The sequence below is a fragment of the Pelodiscus sinensis genome, chromosome 15 (genome assembly GCF_052426305.1).
Source record: "Pelodiscus sinensis isolate ZL-2025 chromosome 15, ASM5242630v1, whole genome shotgun sequence".
NCBI lineage: Eukaryota > Metazoa > Chordata > Testudines > Trionychidae > Pelodiscus > Pelodiscus sinensis.
Genome location: NC_143066.1, coordinates 35,137,045 through 35,150,563, shown reverse-complemented (window position 1 = coordinate 35,150,563; position 13,519 = coordinate 35,137,045). Strand labels below are relative to the sequence as shown.

Below are 13,519 nucleotides of genomic sequence, written 5' to 3'. Positions count from 1 at the left end.
AAGGTAGGAGCACAGACCTTAGTTGCAACTTTTACATACCAGGGCTACGTCTACACTGGCATGATTTTCCGAAAATGCTTTTAACGGAAAAGTTTTCCGTTAAAAGCACTTTCGGAAAAGCACGCCTAGATTGGCAGGATGCTTTTACGCGGTTTTCCGCAAAAAAGCCCCGATTGCCATTTTCGCAATCGGGGCTTTTTTGCAGAAAACAGTACTGTGCTGTTTACACTGGCCCTCTTGCGCAAATAATTTGCACAAGAGGGCTTTTGCCCGAACGGGAGCAGCACAGTATTTCCGCAAGAACACTGATGATCTTACATGAGATCGTTAGCGTTCTTGCAGAAATTCAAGTGGCCAGTGTAGACAGCTGGCAAGTTTTTCCGCAAAATCATATGATTTTGCAGAAAAACTTGCCAGTCTAGACACAGCCTAGAAGTTATAGCTACATTCAAATCAGTTCTCTTTTTTGAGATTCTAAAAGAAACCAAAATTCAATGACTATGAAAAAAGTCCTTGCAACTTTTAAAAACATCTGAGAGCTTTCCAGGCAACAGGGAGGAATTTAAGGCCAATCAAAATTGAAAACACCCAAATTCTTCATACAGGTTTCTTGGTCCAGTTCCCTCAGATTGCTTTGCATTCCATCAGAAGATGACTCTTCCTGGTTGCTTAAAAATTTGCCCTTCATTTGCGGGAAAATCCAAAAGGTGGCAACAAACAGGAAACGATGTCCTACCTCTCATATCTGAGGAAGACGTTATTTAAATCATCATTCACATGCAGCAGTTCCTCCGTGACTTCTTCATTGGACACTCGGGAGATAAGTTCCACAATTCTCTGTTGCATAGCTCGACAGGTTCGGTTCAGTTCCTAAGGAAAGAAATTGCACACACATATATTACGATCTCCAGTGAAGAACAAGTATATTTGCTTGAGCCCTGTATGCAGCCATATACATCACTGGCTCAGCAGTCTTGATCCACTGGAAAACAGCAACACAACATGGATTATGGAAGAGCAAATGCTACCCAAGAGAACACACATTCCAAAAGGACCATGGCCTGAAACTATGAGGGCCTATTTATGACTCCATGGACAGGTTTTTCTTGAATCAAACTATCATAATCAGGAGTGCTAACAAGCACCTGGTGACTAAAGGGTTAACTCAGGTACCTGGCAAAGGTGTGGGGCAGTCAGCCAATAACAATACAGATAGGAATTTCAAACTGGGAAAGAAGGGTTTTTCTCTCTCTCGCCTTTGTTTGGGATCAGAAGAGTTTCTCCCAGGGTTTGAGGGAGATGCTTCTCTCTCCAAGAACGGACACTTAAAATGTGTAAGTAGGGAAAAGTTTAGGTCAGGCATGTCCAAAGTCCGGCCCGCGGGCCAATTGCGGCCCGTGTTCCGGTTTAATACGGCCCCACAGGTAATTTGGCAATATCTATCTTTTATGGCCCCCAACGAATCCATATGTATTGAGATGAATACATTGTAAAATCTCAGTTAATGTCAGTTGGTCTAAATCAGTTATAAATATATTTGGACACAACATGTATACTTGGTGTTATGTTCCTGTTCATATTTTTTGAACTTAAAAGTTGACAGACAACCTTTATTACCAATAATATGTAATGTACTTTACAATGTTCCTGACATATATTTCAGCTTCCTGGATTTTTTTTTCATCTGGCCTTCAGATATGAAAGGCAGAGTGATTTAACACCTGTTTAGATTTGTCATCCATGTGACAAAATGAAAAGTATGCCGTTTGCAATAAACTATGCATAAAATAGTTAATTTGCATTTAATTTTAATGGTTCAAAGAATGTCAGGCAAAATGGTCGGCCCTCACGCTTGTTCACTTCATCAAATCTGGCCCTCTTTGAAAAAAGTTTGGGCGCCCCTGGTTTAGGTAGTCCATCAGGGTTTATTGTTTTCCTTCTTCGGGGGGGTTTGGAAATCATGTCTGAGCTTGCTAATTGGCTTTTTTCTCTTTTGTAACTAAGCATTACAGCCCAGGAGTTTTCCCTGAGTATCTATATCATATGGTGGTTCTTTCCAACTAGCCAATGTACTATGCTTGCAACTGTAGTTTTGTTTTGATAATAAAAGATTGGGTTCCCCCCCCAATTAACTGGTATTGGTTGATTGTTGTGTCCGTAAGACTCAGAGCTTAGTTAAAAGGGCAGAGTCCATTGTCGTCTGTGGATTCCCTCTGTTTTTCCCAACTCCAAGCAAAACGGAGGTAGGGGCAGGGAGGAGAGCTTTACCTTAGGGAGGGATTTCCCAAGTGATCTCTTCCCTGATTTTCTTGGAATTACTTGGGTGGTGGCAGCGGGTCCCCCAGAATCTGGGTATTAGGATTTTTTGGGCGGGAGGAGGGGAGGGAGTTTTTATACCAGAGTCTGTAGATGTAGAGGCAAGGTTTTGGAGTGCTCTTGCGTGCCCCCAACATCTGCATTTATAGTGTCAGAGCGGGGAACAGTCTTATCACATACATATGTGGCAAAGATTTTAACCATTATATACCTATGGATTAATTTCATAAATACTTTTGAATATTTATGCATACTATAGCTAGGGCCTCCAAGAATGGAGACATGCAGGCTTTCTGCCTAGCAGCACAAAGCACCAAAAAAGTATTGTGCTATGAGGTTTGGGAACCTGGTATTTGGTATCAGTGATTACTTATATTTGCCTCTGGTTTGGCTCAACACAGGGAAAAAGAAACACCCCAGCAGCTGGGAAAATGGAGGCACACAGCACAAACTGCGAACACGTAAATGGCAACCAACAAGAGCTACACAGTTTGCTGAACGAGAGGCAGACACATTCTGGATAGTACAAGGGATATCAAAATGCATTTAGTTAAATAATCGTGAAACCGGTGAAAATTTTCAGTGGTTACAGTTACACACAGAGGGCCAGCAGCTCCTGCCTGCCACCCAGCACTGCTGCCTCGGATACAGAGGCAGCAGCACTGGGCGGAGGGGGCTGCGTGTAGCCATGCATGTTTACTGATGAGCCTTGGCCCATTGGTTAACCATGTACATGGTTACACTTTCACATCCCTAGATAGCAGTATTACATAGCACCAAACAGGAGACTCTCATCACAGTCGCTGTGTCCACTGATAAGATATAACCCAGGGCACTGAATGCTTAAGGAGAGAACCTTACAGGCTAGGCTGCATAGATGTGTGCATGGCAGAAGTCTTTCACCCCAAGGGGTAGGAGTTCAAGTCTGCCTTAATTAGGGTCCTCATGCTTCCCGCCCCACCTCCATTCAATGGGCAGATTCTTTCAGCTCTGCTCTGGCAGTCGCAGGGGGCAAAGGGTATGGACCAGAAGTTAAAACTGACGTGTCAGCAGAGCTGTCTCTCACCACTGGGGAGGCCCCCGTTTTACTCCAGTGAGCATAAGCTTTTCACCCACATCATGCCCCACTTCTTCGCCCCATCCTTCCCCAGAGAGGAAATTCAGCACTAAGCAAGGGTGACTTGTTGGTACATAACCTTTGGGATGAAAGCAGAACGTGTTTGTTTTCCTCCCCGGCGCTGACATTCTAAGCTGTGGATAAATTTCACGTCAGGCAAGCCAGCTGCCTGAACAGCTTGAGGAACATGTTCTCCAATGTCAGTTTTGATCCCGTCACTTTCGAAGCAGATTGTGACATTTCAGAGGTTTGCTTGCTGCCTTAGTGGACAGGGCTGACAGCCCCTATCTGTTCTACTCAGACCTGATTCTTGGGCAAGCGGTTTACATTTAATTGTAAAGGAAAATGTCAGGAATTATTTAAAGCCGCACGACTAGAGGAAACTTCCAAGTGAGATAGCTCTTCCTGTGTAAGTATCCAGGTCACACCTTTCCACTGCTAAGAGTCAGAAATAGCCTCTCTCCTTGGTGACCCAAATTTAGGCTGCATCAGCTGGAGTGAACCAGTCCGAAGGAAGAATTGCCACTGTCACACTGCACTGTGTGATCATTTCTCTAACCTCAGGGCTAGAAAAAGATGACTCGGGGTCAGGATTTTCATGGTTGTTGATAAATGTAAACAAATGGTTCTGTGCTGTTTTGGTCTGCCCTGGTCTCCTGGGAGCGGCTTTTGTTTTCAGCAATCCAATGCAAATGGCTTAGTAGCTGAAAGGCTCTTGATCTATTGCAAAGGCTCTCATCAGCAGCCAACGTGGCTCTGAGGCAGCACACACCATGGCGACATGGGAGAGAGCAGATTTTGGACCAAAATCAAGATCTTGGGCATCACAGAAAGCAATTCCCTGCCTGGCTCCCAACTGTGCTACTCGGGCCCATCCGGCTACTGGCCAAGTGCTGAGACGACAGCCTCCTTTGGAAGAGAAGGCAAGTACAGGAGCTGGAACGTCAGCTCATCAGTTTCTCAGGGCAGAGACCCTATCTACTCCGTTTGTTTGGGGAACCTGTCTGCCTCCAGTTGAGTGCGCTGCCCCAGTATTGCCTTCAGCCATTGCCAGCTCAGGAGCAAGACATGAAGCCTGGGAGATCAACATCATCCCATAAAGTCTGGCTCTTTTAGAATACTGTTGATTCAACATATTCATCAATTTGAAGGTCAGAAGGGGCCATTATAATCATCTAGTCTGAGCTGCTCAGGCAAACCAGAGAACGTCAGTTTTCTACATCAAGCCCACAACTTCTGGTTGAGCTAGAGTGCCATTCAGAAAGAGATGCCCAGTCTGGATTTACAGATTTCAAGTGGTGAAGACTCAAAAGTATCCCGCAATAAAACTGAATCCCTCCTGGAAAAGGATTTGGGGTCTTTTGGCCATTTTACAGATGATCCTGAGTGACTGCGGAAGTACAGATTGCACGGGGCTTCCTCCAGTTTCAATTCTTTGCTGTCGGATGGATCCCAAAAAATTGCAAAGACTTGAGGAACAAGAAAAGTTCACAGAACAGGACTGAAGTTGTCTCGAGCGTTTCATCACATAAGAACGGCCACATGGGGTCAGAACAAAGGTCCCTTTAGCCCGGTATCCTGTTTTCTGACAGTGGCCAAGTGCCCCAGAGGGAATGAACAGAACAGGGAATTATCAAGTAGTCCATTCTCTGTCGCTCGTTCCCAGCTTCTGGGAAACAGACACAAGGGATGCTATTCCTGCCCATTGTGTCTTCCAGGAATTCATCTAGTTCTTTTTAAAACCCTGTTACAGTCTTGGCCTTCACAACATCCTCTGGCAAAGAGTTCTGCCGTTGGACTGTATGTTGCATGAAGACATCCTTTTGTTTTAAACCTGCTACCTGTTAACTGCATTTGGTGACTCCTAGTTCTTGTGTTGCGAGAAGTAAATAGCACTTCCTTATCTACCTTTTCTACACCAGTCATGATTTTATAGACCTCCATCATATCCACCGCTTAGTCATCTCTTTTCCCAGCTGAAAAGTCCCAGTCTTGTTAATCTCCCCTCATATGGAAGCCATTCCATACCCCGAATCATTTTTGTTGCTCTTTTCTGCAGCTTTTCCAATCCCAGTATATCTTTTTTGAGATGGGGTGACGACATCGGCACACAGTATTCAAGATGTGGGCATACCGTGGACTTATATTTTCTGTCTTCTTATTTCTTCCTAACATTTTATTAGCTTTCTGACTGCCGCCGCGCATTGGAGTGGACGTTTTCAGAGAACTATCCACGATGGTGTCGAGATCTCGAATGATGACAGCTAATTCAGAAACCCATCATTTTACATGAAAGATTGGGATGATGTTTTCCAATGTGCATGACTTTGCATTTATCAACATGAAATTTCATCTGCCATTTTGTTGCCTAGTCATCCAATTTTGAGAGAGACTTTTGTAGCTCTTCTCAGTCTGGGAAAAATCACATAGCCTGATTGTACAGTGACATTCAAAAAGCATGATTATTGCTCCATTAAGGGATCTTAGACACAAACACGAGCCCAATACGCAACCAGGCAAACAAGGAAATTAAGTGGAATATAGGAAAAGGAAATCCCATTGTATTAGGCTGCAGGAAAAGATTTGCTGGAAAACACACTTACCTGTAGTAACTCAAGGTCTGATGAATCCTCCTGGCCAGGAACCATTTCTGTTAACATTTCAGACATCACATTCGTATTTCCACGAACAATATCCAGTTCACTGCGCAGGCGGGCGATCTGTTTTTGGGGAGGAGGGAAAGCCATGGCTGTATTACTTTTCGGTGTTAAAGAGAATGTGGTTAAGAACTGGCTCTGCATCTCCCTTGCTGCAGCAATTTGACTTGGTAACTGTACATCTGATGCTTGTCACTGGACATCACAAAGGGGCTAGAGGCTGCTATATCTCATCATAAAAAGAACGCATTACAGACTAGCGCGGCTACCCTGTAGATTCCTCCCCATCATAAATAGGATTACTCTAGATAAGTAAAATTTTAGACCGGTAATGAAGAAAGAATCTACAAAGGACTATTCACAGGTTTGGCAGAAGTCAAAATTTTGTTTTCTCTAATTTCAATGATTAGTTTTATAGAAAAGTGATAGAGAGGTAGCCGTGTTAGTCTGATCTTGGTGAAAAAAATATGCAGCACTTTAAAGACTAACAAGATAGTTTATTCGGTGATGAGCTTTCGTAGGGCAGACCCACTTCTTCAGATCATATTCTGAAAGTGAATTGGCAAGTCTTTAAAGTGCTACATATTTTTTCCTTTAGTTTTAGAGAAGACTTTTAAAATGTTTAACCATTGTTATTTTTACAGTTGCTGGAAATTAAGGGAGTGGCAGGGCTGGCATTATGGCAGCACTGATAGCAGGGCTGCAGAGGGCTCCCTGTGCTGCCCGAGAGCTGGTGACATCAAATCTCTGCAGGCCCAAGGTATGGGGAAAGCGGTGGTTCTGATGGGACAGAACAGAGACCCCTAGCCAGGGCCGCGAGGATGACTACGAGTTCTACCTGAGGATGGAGCCATACAGCAGCAAAGTGGCCTCTGCAGTGGCCAAGGAGAACGCCTCCTTACAGTCTTAGCCTGGAGGTCTCTGTTCTTCTGAGTCAGGACAGCAGACTTCCCAGCACCTTGCACCTGCACAGTCTGCATACACTGCTCCGCTGCTACAGCCTCACTCCTGTGATTGCAGAGGGCTCTCTGCATTGCTGCAGAGCTGGTGACATCCACTGTCTGCAGGCGCACCGACTGTGACCAATTGATTTTCCTTTTTTTGGGGGGTCGATTTCAGTGTCAGCTGAAATTGACGTTTCCTGACCTTTGTCAATTGAAATTAAATCCTGCCAAGCTTGGTTATTCATCACCATGACAAAGCCAGCGGTGCTAATACTCAGAGGGAAACATGGAAGAAAACAAGAAGTGCGGCTTAATTAAACAGAATTATGCTACCAAATATTAGGTTCTTCTCTCAAAATGCATACAGATGAGGGAGAAGGAGGCAGGACCTCCTGATTAGGGCATTTCTGCTTTGCAGTTGTATTCACTGCATCTCAGAGGATGGATGGGCCAGCAGTTAGGGTGCTGACTAGGGAGTGCTCAGCACTGGCACTGGTTCCTTTTGTGACCTTGGCCAAGTCACTTCAGTCTCTCTGTGCCTCAGCTCCCCATCCATGAGGTGGGAATAGTAAGATTACCTGACACAGCAGGTAGGAGGATGAATATACTAGAGACTGAGATGCTCAGCTGCTACAGTAATAGGGCTCACAAATGTGTATCCATGATCCCCTGCTCCAGGTTGCAATGCCACTCATCCCTTTAGGCCTGCCCCCACCATGGCGGAGGAATGCCTGGGTGTAATTTAAGCAAGTGGCATTGCAAGCTGGTGGGCATTGTCACACTACCACTCAAATTTGGCCCACTCCCCCTGGCTGCCATGCTCGCCTTCACGAGCCAAGCAGGACACACGCTGGCTTTTTTTTTTTTTTTTTTTTTTTGGAGGGCAGGCTGTATGCCTTCAACTGCAACTTTAATAAACTGTGACCACAATGGACATCAGCAACAGTCATGACTTCCTTGCAGCCTGGAAGACAGATGGATTCTACAGTTCCCAACAGGAGAAATGCTGACTAGACAAATCCAGGTGTTGGCTGCAACTGAACCTTACCATCAGGAACATTAAAACAGAAGGCTATGAGGACAGGCCACCAGGCTGATGTACTGAGCCAAGAGCCTTCGTCACCTATTTACTTGCAACAACAAGAATTATAGCCCGGTACCTGTTCAGAATTGGCAGTGATGGGACCAGTCACATTCAGAGGTGGGGCTTGAGGAGCCGAATACGTGGTTGGAGATGGGGAGGAATAGGAACTGGTGCTTGTCCTTTGCTGGGACTGGGATACATGCATATTTGCGGCTGGATCCACTTCAGGAACACTCTGTCACATCAGAAAAACAAAGGGTTCAAATGCTGATGGTTCTTTAGTTTGCATCATAGAATCATAGAGCTGGAAGAGACCTCAGGAGGTCTTCAAGTCCAGCCCCTTGCCCAAGGCAGGACCAATCCCAACTCAATCAACCCAGCCAGGGCTTTGTCAATCCGAGACTTCAACCCTAGGCAATATGCCCCAGCACTGGTGACAGGCCATAGCGGCACCTTTAGGAATAGGTCAGGTTCTGGAGGAAGAGCTGATATATCCAAGCACAAATGTGGAAAAGCCGTGACAAGCACTGCTCCTCAGTACTGTACCAGGTTTTTCCCCACAAGAAAGGTGAGAAGCAAAAGAAAAACCAGTGTCAGAGAGTTCAAGAAATCTAGCCTAGAAATTAAGTTACAATTTACAAAATCACTTGCTCTACGCCCATTGCAGGGAATGTATTTGGCTGGCACAACCAGAAGTATTTACATTTGAAGCCATATTATGTCATCACTATACGTTTTCACAGTGAACAGCTAGTGATCAGTAAGTTTACTTTCCAGTAGGGATGTAAAAGGTTAACTGGTAAGCATCCCCCTAAACAGGTAAGGCTTACTGGTCCCAGTTAACCGATAACTGATGGGGGCCAGAGCAGCTCCCTGCCTTCTGTGGGCAGGAGGTCCACCACGGACAGAAGCTGCTCTCGTCCAGAGAAGCCCATCCACAGCGAGCCCGGATGCCCCACAGGCAGGGGCTGTTCCAGCGTCTGGAGCAGCCTCTGTCCACGGGGACCCTGAGCCTGTCACAGACAGGGATTGTTCCAGCTGGGACTGGAAGCCAAGAGCTGCCAGGGGCAGTGGCAGCCCTAACCCCAGCCTGGATCCCGAGCAGGGCTGAGGACTGCTCCAGCTGGGATGGAACAGTTGCCTGCCTGGATCCTGCTTAGTCGGTTAACCAGTTAAACCTTAGGCCAACCTGACATTTAACCAGTGAATTGATTAACCGGGATTTTACATCCCTACTTTCCAACAGTAATAGCTAAATTGAGTCTGCAGCCCTGACGTTCAAAGGTGCCGAGTACCTGTGGCTTGCACAAAGTCAATGGGAGCAGTGGTTGTTTAGCACCTTTGAAAGTGGGGGACAGCGACTGGTTTCTCGTGGTGTCCCCCATGAATTGTGTAAAGCCAGGGGAACACCTGGCGTGCATACTAAGCAACCAGGCCTTCTTTGTTCACCTGCCCAAGATTCAGTCAAGGCAATTCTGCCAGATCACCAAAAGAAACAACTGTCCTCTCCAGGGGAGAGATCATTAACTTCCAACAACAGCTCCTGCCAAGGCTGGTGCTGAGCAGATTAGTTACGTTGGCATGGCACTTTGGTGATGCATCGCAATATTCAATACAGCACAAGCGTATAAAACTCCTTCAAGTCATTCTGTTCTTGAGCCGATGTTCATCTCAAGGGAGAGAATTCCAGTAGTTCCGTTGTTGGTTGACCCAGTTCTCTTATTTTTTTTCCATTCCCTTTCATTACTGAAAAGGCCACCCAGGTTTGAAAAGGTTTGGGGCTAGATTAGTAAGTCAACAGTTGAAGAAAGAGCAGAAGTTAAAAGAGTAGGATCTAATTATTCATCTGGAAAATGCAGTACTGAAGCTTACCCTCTGTGGCGTGTGTATTGGAGACAAAGCATCAAGATCTGCCATAGGAAACTCTATCCCTTTCCTTTTGAGTTCTTCATAAATATGCACTACTCCAGTTAGATCGGGGCTACTTCGAAATGCATCTGCCCAAGCCTGGAAAACAACATACAGGATTATTCAGAAAACTTCCACATGATCTGCCAGGACGCTTCCACCTTTTCATCACACAACTCAGATCCAAACCAGAAATGCATTCATGCACTTCAGTCTCAAAGGAGACTTTCAATGTTAGATCTGCTCTGAAAGATTCTGGGTTTCCATCCAGAGGGTCAAGCATCAAACAAGAAATAAGTGGGGATTCACAGTGGATAGCAGTCCCACATAGGCAGAAGTTGTTAATGACACCAAGTCCAAGAAATGTACTCTTAATTCTGTTGGGTGCTACATTCATATTTACCCTCATACTTAACTCTAGACCTACAATAAACTTGGAGACAGAAGCAATTTAAGTAAAATTCCTAAGAAATGTAATAAAAGATGTTACACAAAAAGAGGCAAAGGAAAATCCAAGTGCACACACAAAGGTCTCTTAGGCCATATCCCAAAAGACCAAACTCATTAAAAAGGTGGTCCAAATGGGCTTTTTCACATGACAGATGCCACAGAGTTAAATCAGAGAGCTATTCAGAGAAATGCGGGAAAGAATGGACTAAATTCTCCACAAAAGTCCATAATTCTCCACCACGTAGCCATTTTCTGAAAATATTCTTTGACGGTTTTCACCCCAAAAAAGTGTAATTTCAATCAAAGGCAAAGTAGATTAAAATAAGATTTAACCTATTTTACTTAAACACTCATAGAATACTAGGACTAGAAGGGACCTCGAGAGATCGAGTTCAGTCCCCTGCCCACAAGGTAGGACCCAGTTCTGTCTAGACCACCCCGATAGACATTTATCTAGCCTACTCTTAAATATCTCCAGAGATGGGGATTCCACAACCACCCTAGGCAATTTATTCCACTGTTTAACCACCCTGAGAGTTAGGAACTTTTTCCTAATGTCCAACCTAAACCTCCCTTGCTGCAGTTTAAGCCCATTGCTTCTTGTTCTATCCTCAGAAGCCAGGAAGAACAAGTTTTCTCCCTCCTCCTTGTGACACCCTTTTAGATACCTGAAAACTGCTATCATGTCCCCCCTCAATCTTCTCTTTTCCAAACTAAACAAGCCCAATTCTTTCAGTCTTCCTTCATAGGTCCTGTTCTCTTATCCTTTAATCGTTCTTGTTGCTCTTCTCTGAACCTTCTCCAATTTCTCCACATCTTTCTTGAAATGTGGCGCCCAGAACTGGACACAATATTCCAACTGAGGCCTAATCAGCGCAGAGTAGAGCGGAAGAATGACTTCTCGTGTCTTACTCACAACACACTTATTAATGCATCCTAGAATCATGTTGGCTTTTTTTGCAACAGCGTCACACTGTTGAGTCATATTTAGCTTGTGATCCACTATAACCCCTAGATCACTTTCTTCCATACTCCTTCCTAGACAGTTGCTTCCCATTCTGTATGCGTGAAACTGATTGTTCCTTCCTAAGTGGAGCACTTTGCATTTGTCCTTATTAAACTTCTCCTTTTTTACCTCAGACCATTTCTTCAATTTGTCCAGATCATTTTGAATTATGGCCCTACCTTCCAAAGTAGTTGCAATCCCTCCAAGCTTGGGATCATCGGCAAACTTAATAAAGTGTACTCTCTATGCCAATATCTAAATCGTTGATGAAGATATTGAACAGAACCGGTCCCAAAACAGACCCCTGCGGAACCCCACTTGTTATACCTTTCCAGCAGGATTGTGAACCGTTAATAACTACTCTCTGGGAATGGCTATCCAGCCAGTTATGTACCCACTTTATATTAGCCCCATCTAAGTTGTATTTACCTAGTTTATTGATAAGAAGATCATGCAAGACCGTATTAAATGCCTTACTAAAGTCTAGGTATACCACGTCCACCGCTTCTCCCTTATCCACAAGATTCGTTATCTTATCAAAGAAAGCTATCAGATTGGTTTGGCATGAGTTGTTCTTTACAAATCCATGCTGGCTGTTCCCTATCACCTTATTATCTTCCAAGAGTTTGGAAATGATTTTCTTAATTACTTGCTCCATTATCTTTCCTGGCACAGAAGTTAAACTGACTGGCTTGTAGTTTCCTGGGTTGTTTTTATTTCCCTTTTTATAGACAGGCACTATATTTGCCCTTTTCCAATCTTCTGGAATCTCTCCTTTTCCAATCTTCTGGAATTCTCCTTCTGGAATCTCCTTCCGCTGATCACATCTAGGAATTTGTATTTAGAACCCTGCACACCTAGGGAAGAATCCATCATTTCTTGCAGTTCTGCTCCCCAACACGATTACAGTAAATTAATTATGTTGATTATTCAGAAGCAATGGGAGGTTTACCAATCCCAGATGAGGAGAACCTATCGCCAACTAATAAGAACCAATCAGGTTTGAAAGATTAGTTTCAAAGAAGCTTCCTTAATTATAGCAGAAGCATCCTTGTTGCAGAAGTAACTATGGTATATAGAATAAGCCCATTTGTTCATACGCCGCCCTCCACCCCAAGTTTAAAAAATTGTAAAAATTGCCATAACCCCTTCATAAGCTGATTCTATACCGGGAGTTTGCAAACTTCCGGTTCCAGCACACTGGGATGTTTTGTTTACCTGGAGTCTCTGCAGGCATGAAGACTCTCAGTTTCCATTGGCTGCTGTTCACTGTTGCCAGCCAGTGGGAGCTGTGGGAAGCAGCGTGGGCCAAGGGATGTGCCAGCCGCCACTTTGCACCACTCCTGTTGACGGGAATGGTGAACAACAGCCACTGGAAACTGAGGGTCTCCAGGCCTGCAAACACTTCAAGTACATAAAACATCCCGGCATGCCAACAGTTTGGGCTGGGCTGGGAACTGAAGTCCCCCCCCCAGATTATTTAAAAAAAAAAAAAAAAAAAAAAAAAAGAGCAGTGGCCTGTTCATAAGCCAAACTTCCACTCTTTACTGCATCATTTTTTACTAAAAAAATTCAGATTATGATGGAGTATAAACAGTATTCTTGCACTGTCTTAATGTTTGTAATTGACACTAGGGACAGTTCAAACCCATTTCTATAGAACAGCATTTTCCACACTGCCTTTCTATTACCTATTAACAGATAGAGTGACGCTGCAGTGAGACCAAGTGTAGCCACTGCACAGAACTCAAAATCAGCGAGCTCACATCACCCTCACTTCTGTGACTTGCTACTCTTCTCCCTTCTAATCTGGCCTTTCCTTTGTAACTCTCCACCCCTGCAGAAGGGAGTCCCACCGCCACTGCTCCCCCCGCCCCCCGATCTTTAAACCTTGCCTTGATTTGAGGTTTGGTTCTCAGGGGCCCAGCTTTCTCTTCACCAGTGCCACAACTGGGCAGAAGGGACTTTGATTCACCCCATATCCAAATAGCTAAGCCACTTAACACCGATTTCCAAAAGGTGCCATGTGGCGTAGTG

The 13,519-nt window shown here is 44.6% G+C and overlaps 1 protein-coding gene across 4 annotated transcripts in view; it reads right to left on the bottom strand.

Annotated features, from left to right (window-relative positions):
- Nucleotides 1-13,519, bottom strand: part of TOM1L2 (target of myb1 like 2 membrane trafficking protein) — a 94,966-nt gene that overhangs the window by 31,928 nt on the left and 49,519 nt on the right. For all 4 annotated transcript variants that reach the window (XM_014575251.4, XM_014575252.4, XM_014575254.4 and 1 more), the window contains exons 5-8: nucleotides 9,991-10,125; nucleotides 8,195-8,353; nucleotides 6,037-6,153; nucleotides 737-870 (exon numbers count right to left, since the gene is read on the bottom strand). In XM_014575251.4, coding sequence (XP_014430737.1) covers nucleotides 737-870; nucleotides 6,037-6,153; nucleotides 8,195-8,353; nucleotides 9,991-10,125 — 545 coding nt within the window. The remainder of the gene's footprint in view (nucleotides 1-736; nucleotides 871-6,036; nucleotides 6,154-8,194; nucleotides 8,354-9,990; nucleotides 10,126-13,519) is intronic.